The sequence below is a fragment of the Telmatherina bonti genome (genome assembly GCF_933228915.1).
Source record: "Telmatherina bonti genome assembly, chromosome: 11".
NCBI lineage: Eukaryota > Metazoa > Chordata > Actinopteri > Atheriniformes > Telmatherinidae > Telmatherina > Telmatherina bonti.
Genome location: NC_136629.1, coordinates 32979108 through 33005321, shown reverse-complemented (window position 1 = coordinate 33005321; position 26214 = coordinate 32979108). Strand labels below are relative to the sequence as shown.

Sequence of the window (26214 nt, the reverse complement as noted above, 5' to 3'; positions counted from 1 at the left end):
TGGTCGTTTATTAACGATAGAGCAGTAAAAATGCAACGAAATCGTTATTATTAGAGGTTGAAACAAAATGATCGTATGGCGCATGAAACACTGTCGTAAATACAGCGCGCAGTACAAAGTCGTACCAGATTATTACTTAACAGTACTTAAGCAGGCTATTATATCACGCTCATTTCCTTTTAAACGTTGCAATGTTCTTTTTGTCGTCTTTGCTGTTTTCTTCTGCTCATTTCCCCGCATTTTCTCGCGTACATTTCTGGAAAGTCGCACAGAAAACGTGGGTTTCCTTGTCTGTCAAGCGTTTTACGTCGGTAAGTTTGTACAGTAAACATTAGAGATTCTGTTTGTACTCACCTGCGGCTTGGTGTGGTGTGAGATTACTGGCAGGATGATTAGCCATCTCGTTGCCAAGCTCATTCATTATTCAGTACGTTGTCTTTTCACCAGACTGACAAAACTTCTCTTGTAGAAAGCCGCAGATCAGGGCGCAGGGCTGAAACTGACCCTCTGCTGAGGCTGATCGCTGTGCTGAAGCTTTTTGCTTGTCGTGTCTAATAGATCACTCCAGACTTTAGATGCAAGAAAGATATATTGATCCATACAACACAGTACAATGATGAAAGAGCTACAGAAACAAAATTTTATACTCTGATATTACGTGTTGAAATATTCCAGTTGAACTATTTTGTAAAAACGGATTAATCCTCTTATTTAAGTTTATTTTTCTTTAAATACAATGATGCGTTAAATCACCAGCTATTTACAGTTGTGCTCATATGTATTCATCCCCTTTCATTAAAGAAAAGGCGGAATTTACAACAGTCACTCAAATAACTGGAGACTTAAAAAGGGAACAATAACTAAAAATTAGCAAAAATATAATTTAGTCATATAAGACACTGTTTTTTCATTTAATCGAGTTGAAGAAAGAAAAAAGAATTGGTCCTGGACAAATTAGAGCACTTTTGTGTTTAACTTTGGGACAAGATACCTGTCAACAGGTGCAGAAGTCTGACTGAGAGGAGCAGAAAACACCTGACTGTAGCGGAAACATTAAAGGATTGTTCAACTAAATATTACTTTATGAGTGATGTAATATGTAATAAATTATCTTATTTGTTTGCTTTTTAAAAAATATTACTATTGAACCAGAATTAGAAAATATTGTAATGATTTTCATAAAACCTTTATTATTACTTTAGTCAATTTCATCTTATTTTACAGACAGATGTTTTTTTTTCCTTCTTTAATAAAAGGGTATGAATAAATATGAGCACAATTGTATCTGTTTACAAAAAGGTTTGCAAATGTACCATCTTAATAAGAGTCACTATTAAACTCCATGTTTTATTTTGCATTGTTTTACAAGAGCGATGGCTGTTTTAACTGAAGCTTAAATTATGTACATATAATACACATCATTTACAAGTTGCTCTTTTTCAGGAAACTTCAGGTTCAGCGTCGGATCGTGTCACTTCTGGGATTTACAAGTACAAAGACTTGCAGAAATATTTTATCAGGAAACTAAAGGCATCATACCACAATTTCTCCAATACACCGGATCACTCAGTGGTAAGGTTTGCTGGTCCGAACCATTTCCTTGTGATTTTATTATAAACTCATCACTTTTAATGGATTTTTTTTCACTTAAATGACAATTTCTTTTTTAATAATGAGATAAAAGTTTCTCAAAAGTCCCTCTCTGCCTACACCTGTCATAAACACAAAACTAACTTTTATGTCATGAACACTGCTTATAGCATACCAGCATTACCTTTGAGGTGTAAGAAGCACACAGTTTGTTTTGTTGTTTGGGAATAGAAATACAATTTGAATCATTGCTTACATTCACCCAGGAGTCTGACACTTCTTTTTCTCTCGTTCTCTCTTCCTTTGTTATTGTGATTTATAACATTACAGGTATGTGGACATCACCATGTCTACTTCATTGAAGATGATGGCATCTACAGAATGGACAAAAAACAGGGTAAGCGGAAAATTTACTGCGATATAACTTTTAATTGATCAATTTAAAAAATCTCTTCAGTGCTTTTTGGCGCGTTTGTGTAGGATTAGCAGCAGCGTTGTGGGTTGCAACCATGACAAACTTGCCAGATCTTTTCTGCCGTTGCCAAACAGCTTATTCTTTTATTCATTGTTGTTTTGAGCTTCTGATATCCTCGACACTGACAATCAGGTGCCTGATGTGCAGCACCTGTGAGCGTGGACCCTGCTGCAGCGGTCAGGTCGGATTAGGGCCAAGTGGGAAGAAGACATGCGTAATGCTACGCTGACTGATTGGACTCCGATAGGGTAATTGCTCTTAGTGGAGGCAGTGTGATGCTGTGCGACAGCATCTCTCCTACTGGAAAACAACGCTTGTCATCATTGGAGGAAATCTGGATGAAAAGAGACTTCAAGAGAGACCAGTGTTGATCCTATATTTCCCGCAGTCTGGGGCGCAGTTCTATCCCCCAAAATGACAAAGGTTGCTTCTTTTATATCCAATCCCATAAATAAAACAAAAAGTAAAATAAGAATCACAAACAAAATCAGCTGTTTTGCAAAAGCAGCGAAGATTTTGCAAGTTTTTCATGGGCATGCCCCCACATTCTCAACTCTTCTGCTCATCCCATAAATGCATTTTCGTTATAAATGTGTCATCTTCAAAGGGAAAAAACAGTTTCAACAGTAAGATTTGTTGCCAAGAAGCTTTATAATAATAAAAAAAAATTGTTTTTATGATATTGAGCGTGTGGAGAAGTGTGCAGCTATTGGAGATTTTTAAATACGTTTAAAATGGTATGACTTTGCCTTCCCAGGCACTGCAGATGGAAACTAGCTGAGGCTGAAATCTGGTGTAAAGCATCTTTTGTTAATGTTTTTACACACGGTCCCTGACAAATAAATTTTTATTTAAAAAAAAGAAAAGAAAAGAAATAATCCACCAAACGCTAATTTCATCACTTTTTGTGACGTATTTGTTTGACTCATTCTTCATTCTCCCTTTTTGCAGTCGATCAGAAGCGAGAGAATGTGCTAAATCTTGAGCTAGTATGTAGAGGAGAAGAGAAGACAAGACTTGAGAGGAAGCCGAAGTTTCGGTGGGTTGTCCAGAGAATACGTCTGTCTCCACAAGAAAAGCATCTCGCTGCCTCCATTAAATGTAGTCACAGAGAAGAGTTGAGGTAAATTAAGCATAAAGAAGTAGTGCTTCTCTTTTATCTAAGCTGTGACTGTCCCTCTAATTTAATTGAAGATGACTAATTCTGCTGTGGTAAACAAGGTGTGTGGTTGTGAGACTTGGACAGAGAAAATCTCTCCCTCTGGATCCCCAACACATCATGGTCACCCTGAACAGAGTCTTCAGCTTTGGTAAAGTGAAATATTTTGCAGCAGGTATCAGATTGTTTGCTAAAATAAAATGACAATGATGTATGTTTACTTGGATGCATGGGTTTAGAGTGGGCCACAGATGAGGTCCTGTTTTACACAACTCTGGAAGGTCTGCGTTCCAGCACGGTGTTTCGTCTGAATCTGACCTCCAGTGGAGAGAAGATAACCTCTGTGTATGAAGAAACTCAGCCAGAGTAAGTGCAGTGTAGCAAGTTAAGTGTTTTCTGGTGGCGACGTCATGATTTTAAGCCCAACATCTTCCCAGCGTGTTTGTGGAAGTCGCTCTGTCCAGAGACCGGCAGATCCTGACCATCAACTGCAGCAGCAGAACCAGTTCAGAGGTGCTGCTAAGTGACGTAGCAGCATCCCAGTTGGAACCTTTTGTGGTTCAGCCTCGCCAGCTGGATCTACTCTACCATGTGGAGCACTGGAGAAGACGGCTAATCATACTAGCAAACACAGGGCCGGGGCAAGAATATGAGGTAGTCCTTCTAGCATAGTTACATACTGTTCATGGGATGCAGGATAGAAACATGAAAATGATTTATTGTTCTGTTTCCTAGGTGGTGCAGGCCACCCTTTCAGAGCCGTCTATGGCTTCTTGGGTCTCGTTGTTTGCTCCCAGCCCTGGCACTGCAATCAAAGACATGGATGTGGTTGGGAACCACTGCGTGTTGGTTGCAAGAACCCCAGCCAATGAACTCGCTCTGATTGTGGTCCCACTGACTCAACCCAAAGAAGCGTGTGTTTTACAGGTTAGTGTGGCGGATGTAATGGGTAAACTGGTGGGTTAACTCAGTTTGAGTGTGCTTGATTATTAGTGTCCCAATAAATCGGCATCTTGTCCTTTTCCATTTAGTTTTCTGGCTCTTACTTTTGTATTTCTACGCTCACTCCTAAGCTCCCCCCATGGGCGTGTGCCATTGAAACCAAGAAACCAGGTTTTGCTGACCGACAACATGTGTTAGAATTCCTGGTATCATCTCCAGTCCACACACCGGTGCCATACTGTCTAGACCCTGAAAGAGGGGTTCTTTTATCAGGTTCTGAAGATGGGTCCTTCCCTGAGAGCCAAGCCAAGTGTATCACCACACGCTTGGAGGCCTGCAGCCAAGTGAGAACACCTGATCTATTAGACACGTGCACACACACTGTAACAGTATCAGCAGGGAGGGAAGCATTTTGTTATAACTCTCAGATGTCTGCTGATAGAGCTCTTGTTACACTTGGCCAGCGCTGCACAGATATGCACCACACAGAGTCAGCAAGTGATGATGTAGACAAAACTTTTCTTTAATGTTCATTTAAATATTAAAGTCACCACATACAGTCTGAAAAATTCTCCCACTGTTCGCCTTTGCAGGATGGCACCTTGGTGCCAGTGACACTGTTTCATGCAGGACCAATGGAGGATCTAAAACAGGTTCCTTTGCTGGTTCACGTTTATGGAGCTTACGGTCGCGATCTCAGCATGGCGTTCTGCCCAGAGAAAAGACTGTTGTTGGAGCTGGGCTGGGCTCTGGCCTATTGTCACATCAGGTAACGCGTTACCCTTCCAACAACTTAAAAAGTTACTCGGAGCAGTCAGTAGGGTTGAGGGTTGCTGTCTTCTTTTCTGGGAGCTGAAATGTTTCTTCAGACAGTTTCTTCAAGTCCACAGAAGAAGAAAAAAAATCCTGTGAAAATTTGTCAAATGTGTCTACTGAAGTGTGAAAGGGAATCTCTCCTCGATGGTCAGCAGGGAAAAGACGGACGTGCACTTCAGCTGCATGCAGTCTTCCCTTTGTCACAGGAAGGCATGGAAGCACGTGTATTTACATGTGTGCGTTGTTACTGATGTGGAAGCTGCATCACAAAAATAGCATTTATTACATTACCTTTTGTTCTTTTCTCGATGTCCATTCACATCTTAAATGAAAAGCTTTATGACTAGGTATCAGCCATTTGTCTACTTCCTCATTCCTGCCATCAAAAAGCATCCAGTTAAAGAAAGACTCATCCCTTGAGACTGTTCCTGCAGTTAAAGTGGGAATATCAGCAGGCTAACAAAGTTCTGAAAGTCTACCTTTATTTTCTTTAGAGGTGGAGGGGAGTGCGGCCTGTCATGGCAGAGACAAGCCCAGGTGGAAGGGAAGCACAAGCCAATTGAGGATCTCCAAGCTTGTCTCCAACACCTTTTCTCTATAGAAATCTCTTCCCCTTCCCTAACTGCCCTTACAGCCTGCAGCGCTGGTGCTGTCCCAGTGGGAGCCCTGTGCAACAGACACCCAAACCTGCTGCAGGCCGTCACACTGCAGGTAAGAGGCTGAAGCTTAGCTCTACCTGTTTATGTGCAAGGTTATGACATCTCTTTCTGTGTTCAGGCTCCTTTTCTGGATGTTTTGGGAACTATGGAGGACCCCAGCCTGCCTCTGACTTTGGAGGACATAGATGAATGGGGCGACCCAGTGGGAAATCCAGAACACAGACGTATCATCTCTTCCTACTGTCCCCTTCAGAACATAACCCCACAGGTAGCCAAAGAGGAAAATTCTCTTCTACAGCTGATACAAATAATGTCGTTTTGTTGTTTTATGGTTGTGAAGATGCTGCAAGTTTTCCTGCTAAATACATTTACCAGGTGATGATGAATAAAGTCTGAAGATAAAAGCTGTTTTAGCATGATATTTTTGATTATTTAAACCAGAGCTGAGCATGAATAGCTCTGATTCAGTTAGAGGTGAAAGCAATGTTTACCAAAGGACGGATGTGACTACAAGGGATATTTGATAAGTAATAACTTTTGCTCAGCATTCTAATTAAATCTGGTTGTTTTTGTCTTTGAACATGTCCTTTGGGAGGCAGCGCTACCCATCAATGCTGCTGACAGCCTACAGTGGTGATGCCAGGGTTCCTCTGGCAGGTGTCCTCAAATATGCTGAACGTCTTAAGAAAGCAGTTTATTCACACTTCAGCATGAAGCCAAAATCCGGTACGTCGACACTCACACGATACCTTGATCAGTTTTTCACTATGATGATACATCCACTGATCAGCTACAAGACTGAAGGCGCAGTTTGTTTACATGACAGTAGGAATAAACTTATTGTCTGAACAAAACCAGACTTTCATCCTGGATGTTAGTCCAACCAAGATGATAGAAAATGGAGTTTCTTGAAATCATATTTTAACACTCAGACGATGGAGTTACAGTTGATTAAAGTTTGTTACATCCTTCACGAGAAGCGACAACTTTGTTCTTGATCTCGAAGCTGCAAGAAGATGAAAAAAAAATAATTTTTTTGCCTGGTCTGATCGTCCTCCACAAGAAGCTTCGTCTGCAACGGGGCAGGATCACTCCAGGCGGTGATGTCTGCTGTTATGTGCAATAAACCTTATTTCATATTTCACTTAAATCTTCATTCCCAGCAGGGTGGCTGGGTCCATATATTTAAATGCAACATGTTCTGACTTTCTCAGCACCTTGATCAGCTGTTTGTCAAAACAATCCGTTTTATTTGCATCAGCGAAAAATGCAGAAGCAACATTTCGCTTCATGCTTTCTCGAGAAATGTCTTCAAACACGTCTGGGAGACGAAATGACGACATTTTCTTCTCAGGGTCTCGGGAACAAGAAAAAAGTTCTCGCTTCTTGTGGAGAAAGTAGCAGCCGTAACTCCTGCATGAACAGTGAAGAGTTCAAGCACAATTCTGTGGCTCTATCACACAATATCTCAATTCCTTGATTTTGTCCTTTTTTTTGTTTGTTTGTTTAGTGTTTTGGGCGGGTTTATTGTCTTGCTTTTTTGTGTGTGTAAAAACCACATAAGTGTATCTTAATATGGCCAAGTTCCCAGTATATCTGCTCCCATTCACATAGTTTCTTATTCCTTTGTCAAACATTAAACAGGGAAGAAATTGTGACTGAAAAGCAGCTTATTAATACTGTCTGCAACTTGATTTCTGTAACAAAATCAAAAGTAACTTAGAGACAAGGCCTGTGCAACATTTTTAGCTGTACTTACATGTACATAAAGCAAGTTAAAATCATCAGAATGACATTAATATTTTCTCACACAGTCCGCAGCATTGTGTTGTTTAACGTATCTGTTAATGGGTAGAGCTGAATGTGCAGGTCTAACTAACTGGATTCCATCCTGCATGTGCAGACTGACAGGTAAAGTGATGATCTTTGAGCATCTTGTTACACCACAGTACTCTGGGTGCAGGCATTTAGTTACTATTACTCCTGAAGTTTCTACTTGCTCTCACTCATTTGCAGATTTGTAAACAGAATATGTAGGTTTTAGTTTATTTATTTATAAATTATTTTTTTTATTGTTATTTACATGATTGTTTTGTTTACATATTACATGTTTGAAATAAACTATAGGCTGCACGGTGGAATAGTGGTTAGCACTGTGGCCTCACAGCAAGAAGGTCGCTGGTTTGATACTTGGCTGGGGTGAGGTTTGGACAGTGACCTTTGTGTGTGGTGTTTGCATGTTCTCCCCATGCATGCGTGGGTTCTGTCCGGGTACTCCGGCTTTCTCCCACCGTCCAAAGACATGCATGTTAGGTTAATTGGTTACTCTAAATTGCCCATAGGAGTGAGTCTGAGCGTGAGTGGTTGTTTGTCTCTGTGTGACCCTGCGATGGACTGACGAGCTGTCCAGGGTGTACCCTGCCTTTCGCCCAAAGACTGCTGGGATAGGCTCCAGCTTCCCTGCAACCCTTCATTGGATTAAGCGGTTAGGACAATGAATGAATGAAATAAACTAAACAAGGGGGTGTCCAAAGTCTAGCCTGGCACACCAGACTGGAGTGCTCTATATATTCAACACAGTGCGACTCAGTCTGGAGTCCCTTCTCCTCACGGAGATTCACATTGGTCTTTAACAAACCGGCCACTCTGATTGGTTGATCTGAGGAGACTCTTGCCTCTCGCCTTGCATCACCATGTATTCTTTAAAACATTCTGGTAATTTAGAACGCTGTTTTAAATGACCGGTAACGTCAGCCTGGCACGCCAGACGGGAGTGCTCTCTGTATTCAATACAGAGCGACTCAGGTCATTTTCGTCTTCTGTACTGCACGCCATGTTTATTTTCTTCTGTTCAGTCTACTGAACACTTCCGGACATTGTAGGCTGCTGCTTTACTGACGTCACCAGCCTTGTTTGTCCCACCCTAGAAATCTGTTGATGCAAATGAGTCCCCAGACTTCACTGGTACAACGAGAGAGTCTGGCTTGCCAAGCTGTCCAAAATCAGTCCTTGGTGTATTCCTGCTTCAGCACACCGGACTCAAATCAAATGCATCTAACAGCATGTGAACTTCAGCACAGTGACTCAGGGTTACATCCAAAGCCTGCAGGATTGTGGCCCAGAGCTGAACACGCCTGATCTAAACTAAAACTAAACAACGTTGTAGACACACACCACAATGGCCTGAACTGACAGGTTAAAATGCTCATTTTAATTAAACAGTCAGAAAGCACATGGACACAGAGCGGTCCGCCATCGTTACTCTGATGAATCAGAGCGTTTTCATGCCAGCAGAAGACTCGTCTAATTAATCATGTAACTGAAAAAAAGCCGAGAAGCTTTAAAGGATGACTGTGTGGTTGTAGAATAGTCACATTACAAGTCTCTGAGATAAATGCCTCCGAACCACAAACTTTGACTTTCCACAGATCATTTTCTGCAAATAGCAGAATTGAAAAAATATATAATCTAAAAAAAAAAATCACTGCAATGTATACATTTTTCTCAAATGGATTTTTCTTGGACGTTTGTAGTTGCGTTTATTTAAATAATTACTTTAGTTTCAGATACTTTTTCACCTAAAATTCTAAGTTCAGTCCAACACACCTGACTTTATGTATGCATCTTTATTTGATGTGTGTGTGTGTGTGTGTGTGTGTGTGTGTGTTTGTCTGGGTTTATTCCTAATGGAATTCTGTATTCCACATGGATCTTCCACTTTCTTTTAGCTGTAATTTCTGCATCAGCAGAGGTTTTAACAGCTCAGGGTCATCTCCCTGAAGTAGTGTCAATGTGCGTGTCAGGAGAAGCAGCAGTAATAGATGTATGGGTGTCTGTCTGGGGATGTGCTTTCAAAGTATAGCTAGGTGACCTTGTGGTAAGCCTTCAAATGTGTGTGTGTGTGTGTGTGTGTGTGTGTGTGTGTGTGTGTGTGTGTGTGTGTGTGTGTGTGTCAGCTAATTGCTCTCATTCCCCCAGACAAGCTCTTTCTCCCTCTCACTTATAATCTTTCTTCACCAAGTTGGCGGTACTCCTTATTTACACGGCTCTCTCGCTCTGGCTCTTCTCTTCCCGTTTCAGATGCACACATTATCTGCCTCCTTCGCCGTTTCACGCCTCTGTTGTTCACGCGCACACACACCAGGCAGCTTCAGTGTCTGTATATGTGTGTATATGTCTCCCTAATCTGTCTCTGTTCTCCGGAGCCTTTGATAAAGTGCTGATGGCACAGACGCTTCTAGGCGGGTGGGCAGGCCCATTAGCATGGTAAAAGAGATGGTGTATCAGAGCAAGAGATTAGACAGCACAAGCTGGGAGCTGTCAAGGTCAAGACCACACTTGTGAAACAGTCCATACCAGAGAGACAAGGAAGATGGATAATACAGAGCGGGTTGGGAAAGGGGGCGAAATCAGATGGGCGAATGAATGAATGGAAGAAAAGATGGAGGTTAGAGGGAAGACGGAAGATGAGCAGACGATACTGGATGTGCAGTGCAATAAAAAAAAATTATCTGCAAGAGGAGGTTTTATTTCTATGTCTTCCTTCATTTTGCCCTTGATTTCTTTGTCTTTGCATTTCTTTTAGAAGGTAAACCAGAAGCAAACATCGTTGTGAATATCCAGCCTGGAGGAAACCACCTTGGACCAGACAATTTGGAGCTGATGTTGGAGGAGGTAAGACGTCCTACGGAGATTTTAGAGGTCACAAGAAAGAAAAACTCGCTTTAAATGTGAGCCTTCGAATGTAACAACAACAACAAAAGATATTTAATCCACTGTGAAATCATGTTTTTGTATTCTTAGAGGTGGAAGGAATGAGAAGTTTTAAAGCACTGTTTAGAGTAATAAAAACTGCTTCCACACACACTTAAACTGTTTTTATACTGATTATAAAAAGACCTTCCAACACCGGTCTGCAAGGATGGACACAACTTGCTTTATCAGCTGGAACCTTAAACATGGAGGCTCTAAATATGCCAGCAGCAACGTGAATAGTAGCTGTGTGGGACAGACATCACAATTCTGGTCCTTTTGTTTCTCAGAAAACTGGGATCCAACAAGGTCTTAGACTATTAAATACTGCCATTCCTTCATGTCATCATATTTATGGGTCTTTGGTATCGTCTCAAACCAAGATATGTTCTAAAGAAACATCAGATCTGATCAGTGCCTGATTATTTAAAGCCTTCATGTTACACACTATATGGTAGATTTGAGATATTTGTACTTTTTGTTGCAGGAAGCCCTCAAGCTTGCATTTCTATACAGCGAGCTGGGCCTGGACCCTCCCCGACCCACACGCAAGATGAGGCGATAGCAGTGTTGTCACTGAGGCGGTCGGGAATGGAAACTAATCCCCAAACATTGATCGTTACTGCTGGAAAAGACTGAAGACAGTGATGACCGGGTCTTTGTGTTGCCAAATAGAATTCCAGACCTGTTGTCTCACTTTGCTAGCATAGCTTGTGATGGGAAGTGGAGAAGAGTTAAACTTTTCCAGGTGGCAGTGGAGGTAGACCATAGACTGTATATAGAGATGAATGGAGCCTCCGTGATGTCACCTGTAGGTTTCTGAAGAGCTGAATTGAAGCTCGGTGGGCGGTTCCTACCATCACCATCTTGGCAGCGTCATGCGTGTCGTCTCGCCCAGAAAATACAAATATGGGCGAAGAGGTAGAGCTGAGAGGGGGGCTGTGAATGATTGACATTGAGCGAACTCCAAGCTTTCTGTAGCTAAAAGCTAACTGAACTAACCTGGAGATAACGGGAGCTAACCAGCTAACGGAGGTAAGCGAGCTAAAGCTAAGTCACGTTGTTAACCGACTAAAAACCGCGGTTGTTCTACGTTCTTCTGACTTGAAGCGGGAGATTGGTACCTGTCAATCAAAAGGACACGCCCCTAAATATGCCGAACTTCGAGATTAAAATACTTTTAAATGGGTGAGTTAGAAAAAAAATTCACTCCCCCCACAGTGGTCATGAAGGTAAACCTGACCTATTAAACCGAAAGTGGACTTTTGAACCAGGCTGTAAACATGTTTATTTCTGCCTGAAGTTGGCCTTTTTAACATGGGAGTCTATGGGGATTTGCTCTGTTTTGCAGCCCCTAGTGGATGAAGGGAGAACTGCAGTTTTATGCACTTCCGCATAGGCTTCACTTTTAACCGCCAGAGGTTGCCGCTTAAGGTTGACACAGTTATGCTTGTGTGTTATTTTGTGAGTGCAACAGGCCACAGAGGCATTAATCCCTCGCTTCTTTGTGAATCCTGCCCAAAAATAAATGTTAACAGCAGCAAATTCATTTGTCATTTGCTTTATTTTATGACAGAAGTCCCTTTTAAAAGAGACATTAAAGAATCTCTGCAAGTATGTCTATGGTTGTAACGACTGCATCCAGTTCATCCATTTATATCAGCATTTATAAAGAATGCCAACAGTCTCCATATAACAAGCCTTCTCAGAGACGTAGCACTCTGCAGGATGATTGGGGTGAAAGCGAGTGTCGGTGGAATACTGAATGAGCAAACCCTCTCCGGCTTCTGTCTGGATGAGAGACTTCTGAAACACCTTTCCATCATGAAGCGGGTTTGTGCTCATCAGCACCTTCAGCTGGTTGGGTAACTCATGAGCTGACGATAGATCTGTCGTGGCGGATTGTTTCCCAAAGTTAAGCACCACGAGGTAAGCTTCTTTGTGTCCATCAAGCTCTCTGAGGTAAGAGAAGACACTAGCATCAGCATGAACGTAGCAGAACCACCCGCGCTGGAAGGGGAGCTCAGACTGGCGCAGGCTGTTCAGGAAACGATACTGAGCCAAGACAGAACCATCGTCTTTCTTCTGGACCTAGAAAAGATGCATAACCAAAAAGATAAAGTGGACTCGTCTCCGGTCAGATCTGTTTTACGTGTTGAACGTGCACAAGAGAGCGGCGCACCTCCACATTGACGCTTTCATAATCAGGGTGTACAGGTAACCAAGTGACGTTGGTTTTGTTGTTGAAGCCTGCATTCATGTCATCGTTCCACTGCATTGGAGAGCGCTCAGGGTCACGACTGGCACTCTGCAGCAAAAGCAAAGGAAAAACTCTGTCAGAACACAGTTCTGCTGAGTTTCCCAGCAGTTCCACTGCATGCAGTTCTTGTTGCCAAGCTGTTGCATAATTAAAGTGGTCGTCTTTTATGAGCGAGGCGTGTTTGTTTTACTGCGTTGTAAAATTAAAGCACTGACCGCGTTGTATTTGCCAGCAGGATCCTGTATCTGACTGTCTGTCACATTAATGTTCTCCATGCCTATCTCTTCGCCATAATAGGTGGTGGGTGTGCCAGGGAGGGTCAGCAGCATCATGTTGATAACGCGAACGTAGATCGGACCAGCACTGGAAGAAATTCTCGGCCTGTCATGATTCCCGACCTGATAACGGTGCAGGAGAGGCAGGGAAAACAGACGAGGATGTTTTGAGTGACATGGAAGAAAGAAAGCTGCAGTTTGGGTTCATTTGACATCAAGGAGTAAATAAGTAAACTTATAGTAAATAAGTAAAGAAGTTTTCTTCAGTCTGATCTGGAAAGGTGTTTCTCTGCGTTGGATGAAAGCAATTATAGAAACATACAGTTGTGCTCATATTTATTCATACCCTTTCATTAAAGAAGGAAAAAAAAACAGCTGTCTGTAAAATAAGCTGAAATTGACTAAAGTAATAATAAATAAAAATTTTATGAAAATCATTACATTATTTTCTAGTTCTGGTTCAATAGAATTTTTTTTTTTTTTTTTTAAAGCAAACAAATAAGATAAATTATTACATATTACATCAGTCATAAAGTAATATTTAGTTGAACAATCCTTTAACGTTTTCGCTACAGTCAGGTGTTTTCTGTTCCTCTCAGTCAGACTTCTGGACCTGTTGACAGGTATTTAGTCCCACTGTTCAACAGAAAAGTGCTCTAATTTGTCCGGACCAATTTGTTTGTTTGTTTTTTATTGCTTCCACTCAATTAAGCTTTTTCTTTAATGAAAGGGGATGAATAAATATGAGCACAACTGTAGTTATGAACACATGGAGGAAAACAAACATGAGAGCAAAAAGCATGAATGAGACGCACATACAGCAGGTCCATCTTTCTTTTTTTTTTCCTGTCAAACTGTTACGCTAACATTTGCGAGGCGACTCACCACCCAGTTGGGCCATTTTCCTCTGGGCATGTTGGACATCCAGAGATCCACCAGATGCTTAGCCCACAGGCCGCTGGTGTTATGAGGCAAGTCCAGCAGGTAAAAGTTAAAGGGGAAGTCACTTTCTTTAACCAGGGGGGTTCCGTAATACATCATGGTCTTCTCCACCTCGTGGTAATCGTATGACTCCGTCACCATGAACCTGCAGAGACATGGATGCGCCGTACAACAAACTGAAAACGGTGATGACTTCCATCAATCAGGCATTGAAGTTTATTGGCTCTTTGTGATGGATTTATTAAACCTGTTTTCTAATACAATATTTTATTTTGTGTGGGCTTTATGTCTTAATTCAACATAAGTTATCTTTGATCTTTTGACTGAAGATGCGGGTTGTAAGACTGAGTAGTTGTGATTAAGAAGTACTCATGAGACATTTGATATGAAACACAACGGAGCATGAGGGATTTCCTGCTTGTGAAGGCATTTATGTGCCAATATGTCACATGATCATATATAAAAAATTGCAACTACAAAATAAAAGGGAGAGAAATTGCTAAACACAAGTCGTAGCTTAGAGCATTTATAATTTCAGACTTAAATCTCCTCTAACATCGCCATGAGCTCCCTCCGTAAAGTTCACTTTTATGTTTCAGTTTTTGGTCATATGTAAGGGAAAAATCACTAAAAAAAACAAAACAAAACAATAATTTGACCTGTAATTCCAAATGAATCATATTTCATACACATTTGAGACTTCTGCATCACTTAGACTGAATGAAAACATTCCTTAAATTTATTTTACATGCAGTTTAATACATATATCTCATAACTTTACTGATGTTTTGCAGTTAAAAACAGTCAACAAGGACTCCTTTTCAGTAGTTTCCTTCAGTTATTATGCAGATTGTTTTCCATTTAAAGGGTGGGTTTTATTGAAAGGGCCAGTTAAAAAGTCCAAGTAACAAAATAAATAATGTTTTTATTTCATACGTCAGGCTTTTCAATTCCAAAGAACATAAGTGATAAGGGAGTCTTACAACCTATAAAATTTGTTGTTTTAATGCTAAAATACAAATAAATGTCAAAGCATTTATGTAAATGCAACTTTGTCATCACTGAGAGCTTGTGAGACAGAGCTACAAAAAAAGAGGCTGATTTATGTGGGAAAATAAAAGGGTTGTTTCAAAATTAATAGCGCTAATTACACAGTCATCAAATGTGAAGCACATTGATTAAGCTTCACCATGATGAGTCTTGGTCTCTAATAATTCACCAAACAGGCTCAGTACCTGTATCTATCAGGCTCATTACTGTAGGCGTCCATCTCTGCCCTGAAGTCCCTCAGCAGGTCATGTAAGCCCACCTGGCTGGTGGTGTAGTCGTGATAAAGGTCCCACTCTGTAGTAACGAGCTCCTGAAAAGAAATGATGTCATGACGACAGTTATAGATCTGTTTCGGTCCGAGTTCAGATATTGCTGAAGGATCTTTTAGTAGAGCTGCTGAGTAGTGTTTCATGTAACGTTCTGTAATGGGATGTGGAGAGTTCTGGTGTTTTTTCCTCCCTACAGGGAGTGAGGAGAGCTTGTCTCTTAATCTATTCCCTTCTCGTGCCAAAAGCACAGAGTCTACTAACAGCCCAGACATTAGGAAGGTAGATAAAAACCAGATACACAAAGACAAGAACTACTTGTACGTGAGAGTAATGTTCATACTTAAGTTCTGCTCTGTCTTTATTTTAGAACAACCTGATATGAGATTTTTTTTATGAGTTAAAATCTGTCTTAAAATCGGGTACCGGGTTCCTGAACTCGCCGTACTGAAACTGCTGAAGAATCAACTCGAGATCTGAATGTTTTATTCAGGGACACAAAATAACACTTTATGTGTCTTTTTGTTTCGAGAGAAACTACAATCACTGAGCTCATGTGGAGCAGAAAGGTAAGCCATTCAATCAGCAGTCACTCTGACTTTAAATCTGCACTAACACACTAAAGCAGTGACAACACAAATACACACAGAAATACACAGCTGCACATATACAGCTGTTTATATTTTGCACTTTTCAATCTTTAACTATCTGACTCCCTAAACTCTGACTCTAGTCTATAGATATAAGTTGATGTAGAATCAGGGAGCATGCCTCTAAGTTTGACTCAGTCCCAGTATTATAGCATTACCCTGCAGTAGTTAGTAAATCCCAATGATTTGCTAATCCTCTAAAATATGCTTCTTTTGTACTAATCTTTCCTCTGTGAGAAACAACCCTCGTCTCTGTGGAACAAAAACTCTTTTTTACTGAGCTTAAGTCAGTGTGTGTCATGAACTCTTTGAATTGAAAAAAAAAAAAAAAACAAAAAAAAACAGTATTTTATTCTGAAGGGTACAACATGAGCCTGACATTTAAGCTAAAGATAAACAATTAACAGCACATGTACGGTGTGAAATATCCCACTCAGTTGGTGATTCTGTTTGTTCTAACAGCCGGCACTGGAAGTACTGTTTCAGTCGCTGCAACTGTTTCTGCCCTTGAATCACATTGTTTAAATCTGGACTCTGACATGTCATGTATGAGTCAGGAGAATAAAACGATGATTATATAACTAAAGGTTATAGCAAAGATTGTAAACCAAACTGAACTTTGAGCAGTGAAAGTTATTGGCTGCGGGAATTAAAATTTAACACAAAAAGCCGGAGAACTTGTAGCAAAGAAATGAGGGTTTTTAACTCTTTATGTTAACAAAAAATATGTACATTTTGCTGATTAGTGCCAAGTGTACTACAGCACAGTTTTAATCCTCCTCCACCATTCAACAAGTAGACCTTATTTCATTTTACAGACCATTAAAAGATTTTATCAAATGTAAAGAAAACTTCGGAGGAACAACACGAGCCACCACCAGAGGAGATCTGATCATACCCCACACACCCACCGCCTTTGGTCAGACGGGCCTGTCTATCCGAGGTGGGAACAAATGGAACAGCCTGCCAATAACACTCAGAGATTCTCCAACATATAATCATTTTAAGACTCAGTTGAAAGACTGGCTATAGTCAAATCAGCGTTGCACACATTAGATATTATGTTATAAATGCTGATATATTCATATGTTGCATATGAATGGGAAAGGTTTTATAGAAGGGTAATGGGAAAGGCTCCACTGCTGTGTGTTGTGTAAACTGTGTAGTGCACTAATATGGGAGTGCCAGTGTGCACATTTTCAAATGTGATTGTTAATTTTTACATTACTGTGCATTATTTTATTACTTCCTGTGTGAACCCCCCCCCCCCCCACACACACACACACACACACACACACACACACACACACACACAACAATCTGGCGTGTTTACATGCATGTGTTTGATTTTTTTCTATTTGTTTGGGTCAGTGCACATTAATGAACAGACATAATAAGACTAAATTTAACATCCTAGATGACCAAGTGTGAGGTTGGATTTTATGTGGTGCCAAAAAGAAAAACACTCACAGGTGGTTTGTTTGGATCCACCTGTGGTTCATCCCTCAGGTGTGTTGCCTCCAGGATGTGCTTCACTGCATCCATCCGGAAGCCATCCACCCCCTTCTCCAGCCAGAAATGAATAAGATCCTGAAGTAAAACAAAACAATAATATTTAAAATGATCTAAAACCTGATCATCTAAAAATTGTAAAAAATAAAAATAAAGTGCACAAATCTATCATGAAAATGTGTTTTAAAATAAAGCATGGTGTCCACACAGGTACACCCTGTCATGCTTTCTGACGCATGTTGATGTGTTACCATTTTATCACTCATCACCGCCACAGATTACTCAGGAGTTTGAGAACAAAACTGATGAAAACATACTAGATTATTGTGTGTCTGAGTTTCTAGAACACATTTTTAGAAGCAAATCAGCAGCTGAGGTAAAATGAGCTGAAGTAATCTTACAATTATCTCTTGGCGTACATCTGCGTTCCTGAAGTTCAGGTCCGGTTGCTCCTTGAGGAACTGGTGCAGGTAGCATTGTCCTCTGACTTCATCGTAAGTCCACGATGAGTTTCCAAAAATGCTCACCTGTATGAATCGAAAGAATGAAAAACAGTCTGCAAACCCTAAAAGATGCATTATTTATTTAAATCTTAATTCCAACTCATGACAGCTTTATGGTAGAATGCACCAGTAGAAACACAAACCCAGTTATTTGGCTTCGGGGAAGAAGCATTGCAGTCAGCCCACACGTAGTAATCATCATAATGAGGATCTCTGGTCCGACTCAAGTTAAACCAGCGGTGGCGGTCACTGGTGTGGTTGGGAATGAAGTCCATGATCAGCTTTAAACCTGTTGGGAACAGAGACCGGACCATTTGAGTCTGCCATTGAACAAACCCTGGGATATACTCTCCTCCACACCTTCCCAGAAACAAGCCGACTGAACGTACACACCCTTTTTGTGCATTTCTGCCAAGAGTTCTTCAAAGTCCTGCATGGTCCCAAAGAGTGGATCTACGTCCCGGAAATCCTCCACATCATAGCCGAAGTCCTTCATGGGAGAGCGATAGAAAGGGCTGATCCAAACAGACTTGATATTCAGGTACAGGAAGTGGTCCAGCTGTTCCTTAATTCCTGCCAGACAGGACACATCACAATGCTGAAAACTGGTCACTAAGATCCACAGACCCAATCCTGATGCTGTAGCTGCAGAGTTAAGGTGTACAAATCATTCCAGGAACAACAATGTGGAAATGGATTTGGAACCTTCAAATCCAAAAAGGTGGGAATGTATGAAAATATTAATAATTTTCTCTTTATAAATGTAAACACCTTTACATTTAGTTTGAGTTGTACCTCATTACAGACAGAATGAAACCAAAATAATTCATGTTTGTGTCTAAGTTCTTTTATTAACAAGCATGATTTCACCTTTCAGAGCTGCAACACAATCCAAGACAAAACAGGTGAAACTTTTACTACTTTCTAAAGTTGCCTCGCAGCCTCATGCTATCATGGACGCTGGCTTTTTGACTTGAATAGATGCTCGGTGTCATTTTGGGTCTGGGACACACACCATCCATTTCATCCTAAAATAATCTGAATTACTGATTTGTCTGATCACAAAATACACTATTAGTGTATAACAGAAAAGTTTCAAGTAGCATTTTTCAATGTAACCATATTGTAATTTCCTTATAGTTATCCACCCCCAAAATAATTCACGATGCACCTTTATTCTTTACACACAGGAATTCCTCTAGATCCCTTCATTATTCTTCCATTATTAGCCATATTTGTTAAATGTCTTGTTGTTTTTTATTCCACATTTGTTGATTAAATAAACTGAAAATGATCACAGTTGTTCCTAAAATATTTCACAGATTCTGAGTTTGCACCAAATCAAATTAAAATTATTAAAATCCCTTTGATCAATATTTTTGATGCATGAACATTAAATTGGTTAGTGCAGCAATACTAAATTTAAATAAAAATTTAAAAAAAAAAAAAAAAGGAAGGGGGGGGGGGGGGGGGGTATTGTTGTTGTTTGGTTTTGCATCTAACTCTGCTTTTTATTGTTTGGAGTACCAGTCATGTTCATTTTCCCAGCATATGCCATACAGTGACCATTTGAATAATATATTTACAATGTTGATTTATGGATGATTAAAGTGAATTATTTACCTTTGCTTTTTGAACACATGACAGCCTATGGTTGCAAAGCAGTGATAAGTGCAACTTATCTGAACTCCATCTGCCTGTGCCAAACTTTTGTTTAATGACTTTACTTTAAAAGTTTTATTTGAGGGGCAAAATTGCTTCTTTTAACGTTTTGTTATCTGCAAATACAGATTTTAGGTATAGGCAAGGCCGGATTATCCAGTGGGAATTATGTCATGATATCATATTTTGTATCTCCTTATTTCTGGTTTCCTGTTTTGGTTTGTAGTTTTCCTTGTTTACTTCTCTCATGTCTAGGTTCCTGTTCATTAGTTCACCTGGTTTGACTTTCTGATTTGTTTCACCTGTGTCTAGTTTCTTTTTCTGTATATTTATACCCCTTGGTTTGCATTGTGAGTTCTGCCCTCACTTTTGTTTATGGATTGAAATTACGTCTGCTCTCTGCATCGGTGGGTAAGGGGGCCCCCTGGAACACTCTGGGCCCAGAGGCCTGTGCACTTTTAATCCGGCCCTGGGTACATGAGTTATTCTTTATGGAAAAAGGCTACTTGCTAATTCACCTTCACCTCATGGTGAAGGACATCCTACCTCTGAGGTCTCCGACTCCATCCCCGTCCGAGTCCTTGAAGGAGCGGGGGTAGACCTGGTAGACCGGGGAGACCTGCCACCAGCTCAGGCACCGCGGGGACAGCGCGATGATGCTGATGGTGACGGCCAGCAGCGCGAGCGTGCAGCACACCGTCAGCCAGAACAGGATCTCCCTGGGGACCCGGTACCGAGCCCGGGAGGAGTAAAGCAGCAGCACCTCCTTCGGCATCCCCGCGTACGGTTTGACCTGCGTGTACTCCGGGTCCAGCTTCACCGCGGCGGAGTCCAGCTTGGCCGCGGGCTCCGAGCTGCTTGCGGTGTCAGCCGCCGACTCACCGCCGTCTGCATCCCGGTAAGCCGGGTTTCTGATGCACTCCGCCAGCTCCACGCCACCGCTGTCGCCTTTAAGACTCATCTCTTTTAGATGTTTACTGCAAAATCTGAGCAACAAAACTGGCCAAGTTCAGACGAGCCTGTCAGCTGTGGGAGGGTCAGAGTACAAAAGCTGCAGACTCCTATGCTTCCCACTCAAACACACACACACACACACACACACAAACACACACCACTGCCACCTGTGGAATGTGGGAAAGGCTGAAACTGGGCAACTGAGAGGACTGGTTACAGATTAGCATTTCTTATCTTGTTGCAGAGCAAGAGGCACTTCTTCCCTCCAAAGCAATGTGAAAATATCTCAAAGTTTGCACAGGTTGAATCACAACTATATTTATTTATTTATATAGCACCTTTCAAAAAACAGGTCAAAGTTCTTTACATATATTAAAACAAGTAAAACAAATACACACTTCATCATTCACTCACACACACACACACACACATATACTGGCACACCACCAATCCCATGTTGCTTGATAAAGCTTCTATGGTAATCTTCTATCTGAGATAACATCTGGCTTGGCAAACTGTGAGGAAACAATATCCTGAGGATCCTTTCACACCAGGGGCCAGCCCACCCATAACCAGGGTGTGTCACCACTGGAACGGCCACGACTCAGGCTTGGCCCTGATCCATGCAGGGCTGCAATGCAAGGGCCAACCTGTCAGAGGCCATCCCCATGGCAACGATCCGGCAAGGTGCCCAGGGTGGTGGATCCCCATGAGGAAAACACTGGAGTAACAGAACTTAAGCTCAAACAATACTAGGACCTACAAGGAACCAGCTAAGAACACAAAATAAATAAATACATAATAAAAGTGAGCATAAGAATAAAATATTTAAGAATTAAAGTGATAAAAACAGATTGAAATACAAAGGTGAAATTTAACAACAATAATAAATAAATAATCCTTACATAGACTAAAAACTGGATAACATCATCTAAAAGCTAAACTAAAAAGGTGGGTCTTGAGCCTCTTTTTTAAAAGCATCAATAGTCTCTGAAGCCCTGAGGTTCTCCAGCAGGCTGTTCCACAGACGGGGACCATGGTGATGAAAAGAGGCCTCACCGTAAGTTTGGGTTCTTACTTAAGGAACATGTAAAAGGCCAGTACCAGAAGAGGGTCTGCAAAGAGGACGTCAGATAAGTAAGAAGGCCCAAGACCATTAAGACATTCAAAAAATCACTAAAACAATTTTAAAATCAATAGGTCTGTGTGTTGAATATCGTCTGACGGATGACTACGGCTGCAAAATGAGACTATATAGAGTGCAAATAGGACACAGAAAAGTTGGGGGAAAAGTTTTAAAATAATCCCAAAAATCTTAAATAATTGCACAAAAAGTAAGGAAGTTTGTGTTGGGTAGATTATTTCTTTGCTTTACTAAAACTAGTTGGTGTTGTATTATACATTGTGCCCTGATTAGTCATTGACCCGTGTTGTTCATTCTACAGAAGCACTATCTTTACAAGTTATACCTTAGACGTTGTACCTATATATAACATAAAACCTCCAGGGACTGGGATTACACAGCTCTGAGTCAGTACTCAACCCAACTGAAAACTTGTGGGATCACTTAGAGCATGCTATAGATACAAAGGCCCAACACATCCGTGCTGCTTGACCTTCAGCAGCTCCTGGTTGAAATGTGAGGAAATCCCACAGTGAAAAATGACCCGGTTGGTGAGCAGCATAATAAAGAAATGACTACATATGGCTCTTCCGCACTACTGAGGTCCCTTGCAGTGTAAAATGATTAAATAAATGTTGCCTGTATGCGTCGTTTTTTTCTTTATTGATGTATAAGAGTGTAATCATGCATTCCAACAAGAAATTCTAAGAATAAATACAAATAGGAAAGTTTTTCTGAGAATTTTGGCACATTTTGGGGAAGGTGTGCTACCCACACTTTTAGCCGTGTTGCTCATTTCACATAAACAAGATCCTTGTTGTTACACATCACAGAAGTGACTATTCATATTTTCCAATATACAATAAATAATACAACCCTCTTTTAAAAAGAGAATAATGACCAAAAGTAACATTTCCTTACTTTTTGTGTTAAGTATGGCATCATATATCATATGTTCAATCATTTGAATCCGAATTTAACAGAAAAATATAAATGAATTGATTTTCAGAGCCTTTGCTACAGGCTTAGAGTACTACTATGATGCCAGTCAGTTATTGAAAATGCTTATCACCAAGTTCAGCAGAAAAGCTTTTTTTAGGGATAGATTGATTAACATAAAGTGCACCACTAAACACCATAGGAAGTCTTCCCTTCCTATATCCATTAGCCTCTGCAACTCCTCCCCCAGTCACTCTGCTCAATTAGCTGATGCACCTCTTCCAAACATTACCTCTTAATACATCCTTTTTATTCTGATTGTAAGTGCAGTAACTGTTTTCCTTTACTGGATATGCAATGCTTTAGGCTCAAAAGGCCATTACCATTAGATTTACATACCTTGCAGAACACCTAGTTACAATATTTTATCACTTCTAAAGAGCACTTACCTGTATGGTAAAGTAGCGTTTTATCTTTGCTATTTTTCTCTGTGATAAATAAAGTATTTTTAATCTTGGATATTAGGTTTATCTCAGTTTTTGGTTTTATTCTACATAATTTATATATCATTTTTACATTTTTGATGGTGTCAGTACAATTATAAGCAGTTTCCTGGATTAATAAAGCTTTGTCCATTTTGTTTTTAAGCTGTGGCTAACAAGTTGGTGCCAAAGAATCTGTCTTTTTTTTATTATTATTACTTAAATAATGCAGAACTGAAGTCTGTTACGTTTCTGGTACATTATGGATTATGTCAGCAGCACAATGCCAAATCTTCATGTTGCAGATTTCTAAATATTGAGGACACTGCAAATTTCCTCTTCTTTTATAACCATGTCTGTTATAAATACAGTTGAAAAGCATTGATCATTTCTAGAATTACGTTTTTCTTACAATTCGAGTAACTTATCATGTAATCTGCAAATGGGGTGTGTATAGTATTCCCAATATTTAATATTTTAAGAATTAGTATGTTAAAAAAAAATACATCAAACCAGTAAAACAGCATGTGACAGATCTTACCATGCTGATGTATGAATCAGTCTGCACAAACCAACTGTATCCAAAAATGAGACACAATTATATTTACTGGTAGTTAAAAGAAGACGCTCCATCAAATATCAGCTTTTAGCAAAGAATTATCTATCCACTCCTTTACTCTTATTCAGGGTCAGGTTGCAGGGGCAGCTGCCTAAGCAGAAAAGCTCAGACTTCCGTCTCCTCTCTCACTTCTTTGGGTAATCCAGAGGCATTCTCAGACCCGTCGAAAGGCATAGTTGATCCAGTCTAGTATAGACCCTGGTCTTCCCCAGGGTCTCCTCTCAGTGGAAAAATGAGTCAAAATAAATGTAGGACACAATAAATGTTCTGAAGTGTGCTCTTTGTAGAAATGTTAGTAGCCAACAGAGAATGAGGACAAGTTAGTGAAAATCACAGTAAACTGTAACTGTAAATGGCAGAAACTCCTCCAGGCAAGCAGACATCTCGCTTGTCAATATCTCTTCCTATAAAAAAATCATACTCATCAAAGGACACCAAACATCAAAACATGTAAAAACAGGAGTAAATATTGCTAGTTGTTTTTTTTTGTTTTTTTTAAAGGCATTATGTTTTCTTTATTACTGGCAGCTTTTGGGCAGTAAAGAGTGAAAAACTGAAATCTGATGCAGAACTTTCCCAAAACTGTAGCATGTTAATGACTTTGTTGTGTTTTAATAGTCAAACTTTGTGAAAACGACAGCAGTGTTTGTTTGCAAAGTTCTGCCAAGGTGTTGCTAACAACTGTAAGCAAAGTAAGTAAACACTTCTAACCAAGTGAACTGATCTGAAAAAAAAAGAATTATTCTCTGGCAAAACTGCCCCCTTGTGGTGATGACTTCTGAAAACAAGTTACAAAAATGGACCTTTAATTGGGCTTTTTGACCAAAGAACAACCGGTGCTGGAGCTAGAGCCAGTGCTTAAGTGGTTCAGCTTTGGTGCTAGCAAAGAACTAGTTTTGGTTTTGACTGATAGAGTCGCTGCTGCGTCATTACTGGTCGGTCAAGAACAGAAATCAGGATCTGGAAATTTGGGTATGTTTTGGGTCATCTGATGCTGCTGCGCCCCAGCACCTTTTTCTGGTCCCCAGAAATCTTCTGAAAAATTAAACTAATTTGTTGTAATATTATTATTACTGCATTACTCCATCGCTGTACTTGATTAAATTATGACATATTAAGGATAATATTTTTATACAGGTATCACGAATATACTGGGTTGCTATTGTATTGCTAATGGATTACTATTGTTATTGATATTATGTCACTTCATCGCTAGGGTGGGATTAAATATGAGTTTATGCTTCTACCCATTCCTTTTGAATGATTTGTCCTATGTTTTGTTTCTCTTTTCTTTCATAGATTTGTCATTTTGTTCAAATAAACTTTCTAAACCAAAAAAAAAAAAACAACAACTTTCAACGCTCATATTTTAGCCAGTTAAGCCCACAACCAGCTGCTAACGCACACAATGTGAAGCGGTACCAACCTCTGGCCCAGCAAAGAGTTGGTGCCAGGATAGAACTGGTTTTAAGGACCAGGAGCCGGTGCTTAGATAGTCGAAAGCCAAAGAACCGATTCTAAGTCTGGCTCTGGCTCCAAACCAGCTCGGTCGAAAAGCCCCCTGAGACTAAAAATTGTGACTTTAACACTTGGTTCTGTTCAGATTAACATACTTTCCAATCACTTTGGAAAGTATGTTACTTTGAGACTTAATTTCCTCTCAAAGCCGCATACAGACTCATTCTCCAGACACAGGACAATGTGTTGCTTTGCATTTTGCACAGCATTTGTTCACAAGCTTTCTTAAAATAAAATACGGTTACATTTCTGCACTAAGCTGTGAGCGTTTACACAGAGACGGCGATTAAAGTTCAAATGGGAAGAAAAAAAAAAAAGCAAAACTGGTTTAAACTTAAATTCATCTTTTATTGATGTTTATGTTCACTGTATGATCTGTAAACTTCACAACAGTATACTGGGAAATTAGTACAGGAAGAAGGGATGACAAAATGCTCAAGCCTGCCCTTCTTTTAGTTGTCTCAAAAATCAAAGTCACCTCATTCTGTCTTCAAAGTAAAGCATTACAATCTGAACTGAAACACTTGGAATAAATAAATTGGAATTTACCATTGCAAATCATACATCTGTCAGCCCTAAATGAACATGTTAGAACAGTGACCAGACACTGAATATAACACTCAGGGGCCAAACTTAGAGAAAAAGAAAAACACGTGTTTCTGCTGTCACTTAGTGGCCATATCAAAACAGTTGCGTCCCTTCTGACGTCCCCACAGTTACATCAACCCACCAGGCCCGATGTGTTTAAATCTCTACTCATCATTTCAGTGTCAATGATTTCCCCTTCCAAAATCCTTGTGTGTGTGTGTGAAGTCTCCCATGTGATTCTTTGTCATATTCCGCTATGAGAATAATGACCAAGTATATATGTTAATTTATTTTCTAAAACAATTAAGCCAAGAGAGCTCAGTTTGTCATTGCATGACTAAAGAAGAGAGAATGTGAAGCTGCAGTGCTGCTTGCATTCAGTCCATGCAGTGGAATCAGTGTGAGTAATAACAAAAAAAAAATAAAATAAAATAAAACTTACATTCAGAAAAATAATTGTTTCTTCCTCCTTCCCTCC

The 26214-nt window shown here is 40.3% G+C and overlaps 2 protein-coding genes across 2 annotated transcripts; one reads left to right on the top strand and one right to left on the bottom strand.

Annotated features, from left to right (window-relative positions):
* The first annotated feature begins 95 nt into the window (after positions 1–95).
* On the top strand, positions 96–11847 carry prepl (prolyl endopeptidase like). Its single transcript, XM_079248967.1, has 15 exons — positions 96–311; positions 1444–1572; positions 1921–1987; positions 3017–3188; positions 3287–3375; positions 3464–3590; positions 3662–3878; positions 3960–4151; positions 4298–4510; positions 4760–4935; positions 5477–5693; positions 5760–5909; positions 6241–6367; positions 10227–10315; positions 10881–11847. The coding sequence occupies exons 1-15, from the start codon at positions 192–194 to the stop codon at positions 10956–10958; spliced, it is 2163 nt and encodes a 720-aa protein (XP_079105093.1). The 5' UTR covers positions 96–191; the 3' UTR covers positions 10959–11847.
* A 205-nt stretch (positions 11848–12052) lies between these two features.
* On the bottom strand, positions 12053–20474 carry slc3a1 (solute carrier family 3 member 1; the record flags this gene model as incomplete). Its single annotated transcript, XM_079248475.1, has 10 exons — positions 12053–12484; positions 12576–12701; positions 12869–13051; positions 13814–14015; positions 15106–15230; positions 17307–17426; positions 17750–17875; positions 17995–18140; positions 18245–18424; positions 20060–20474. 10 exons carry the CDS (start codon positions 20472–20474, stop codon positions 12053–12055), a joined length of 2055 nt encoding a protein of 684 aa, XP_079104601.1.
* Between the last annotated feature and the right edge of the window lie 5740 nt (positions 20475–26214).

Excerpts from the sequence above, each read along its gene's own strand:
- prepl (XM_079248967.1), top strand. The coding sequence starts at position 192 with ATGTTCTTTTTGTCGTCTTTGCTGTTTTCTTCTGCTCATTTCCCCGCA. Across the intron at positions 4,152-4,297 it reads AAGAAGCGTGTGTTTTACAG|CTCCCCCCATGGGCGTGTGC; the intron begins GTTAGTGTGGCG and ends CTCACTCCTAAG. Across the intron at positions 5,694-5,759 it reads TGCAGGCCGTCACACTGCAG|GCTCCTTTTCTGGATGTTTT; the intron begins GTAAGAGGCTGA and ends TTCTGTGTTCAG.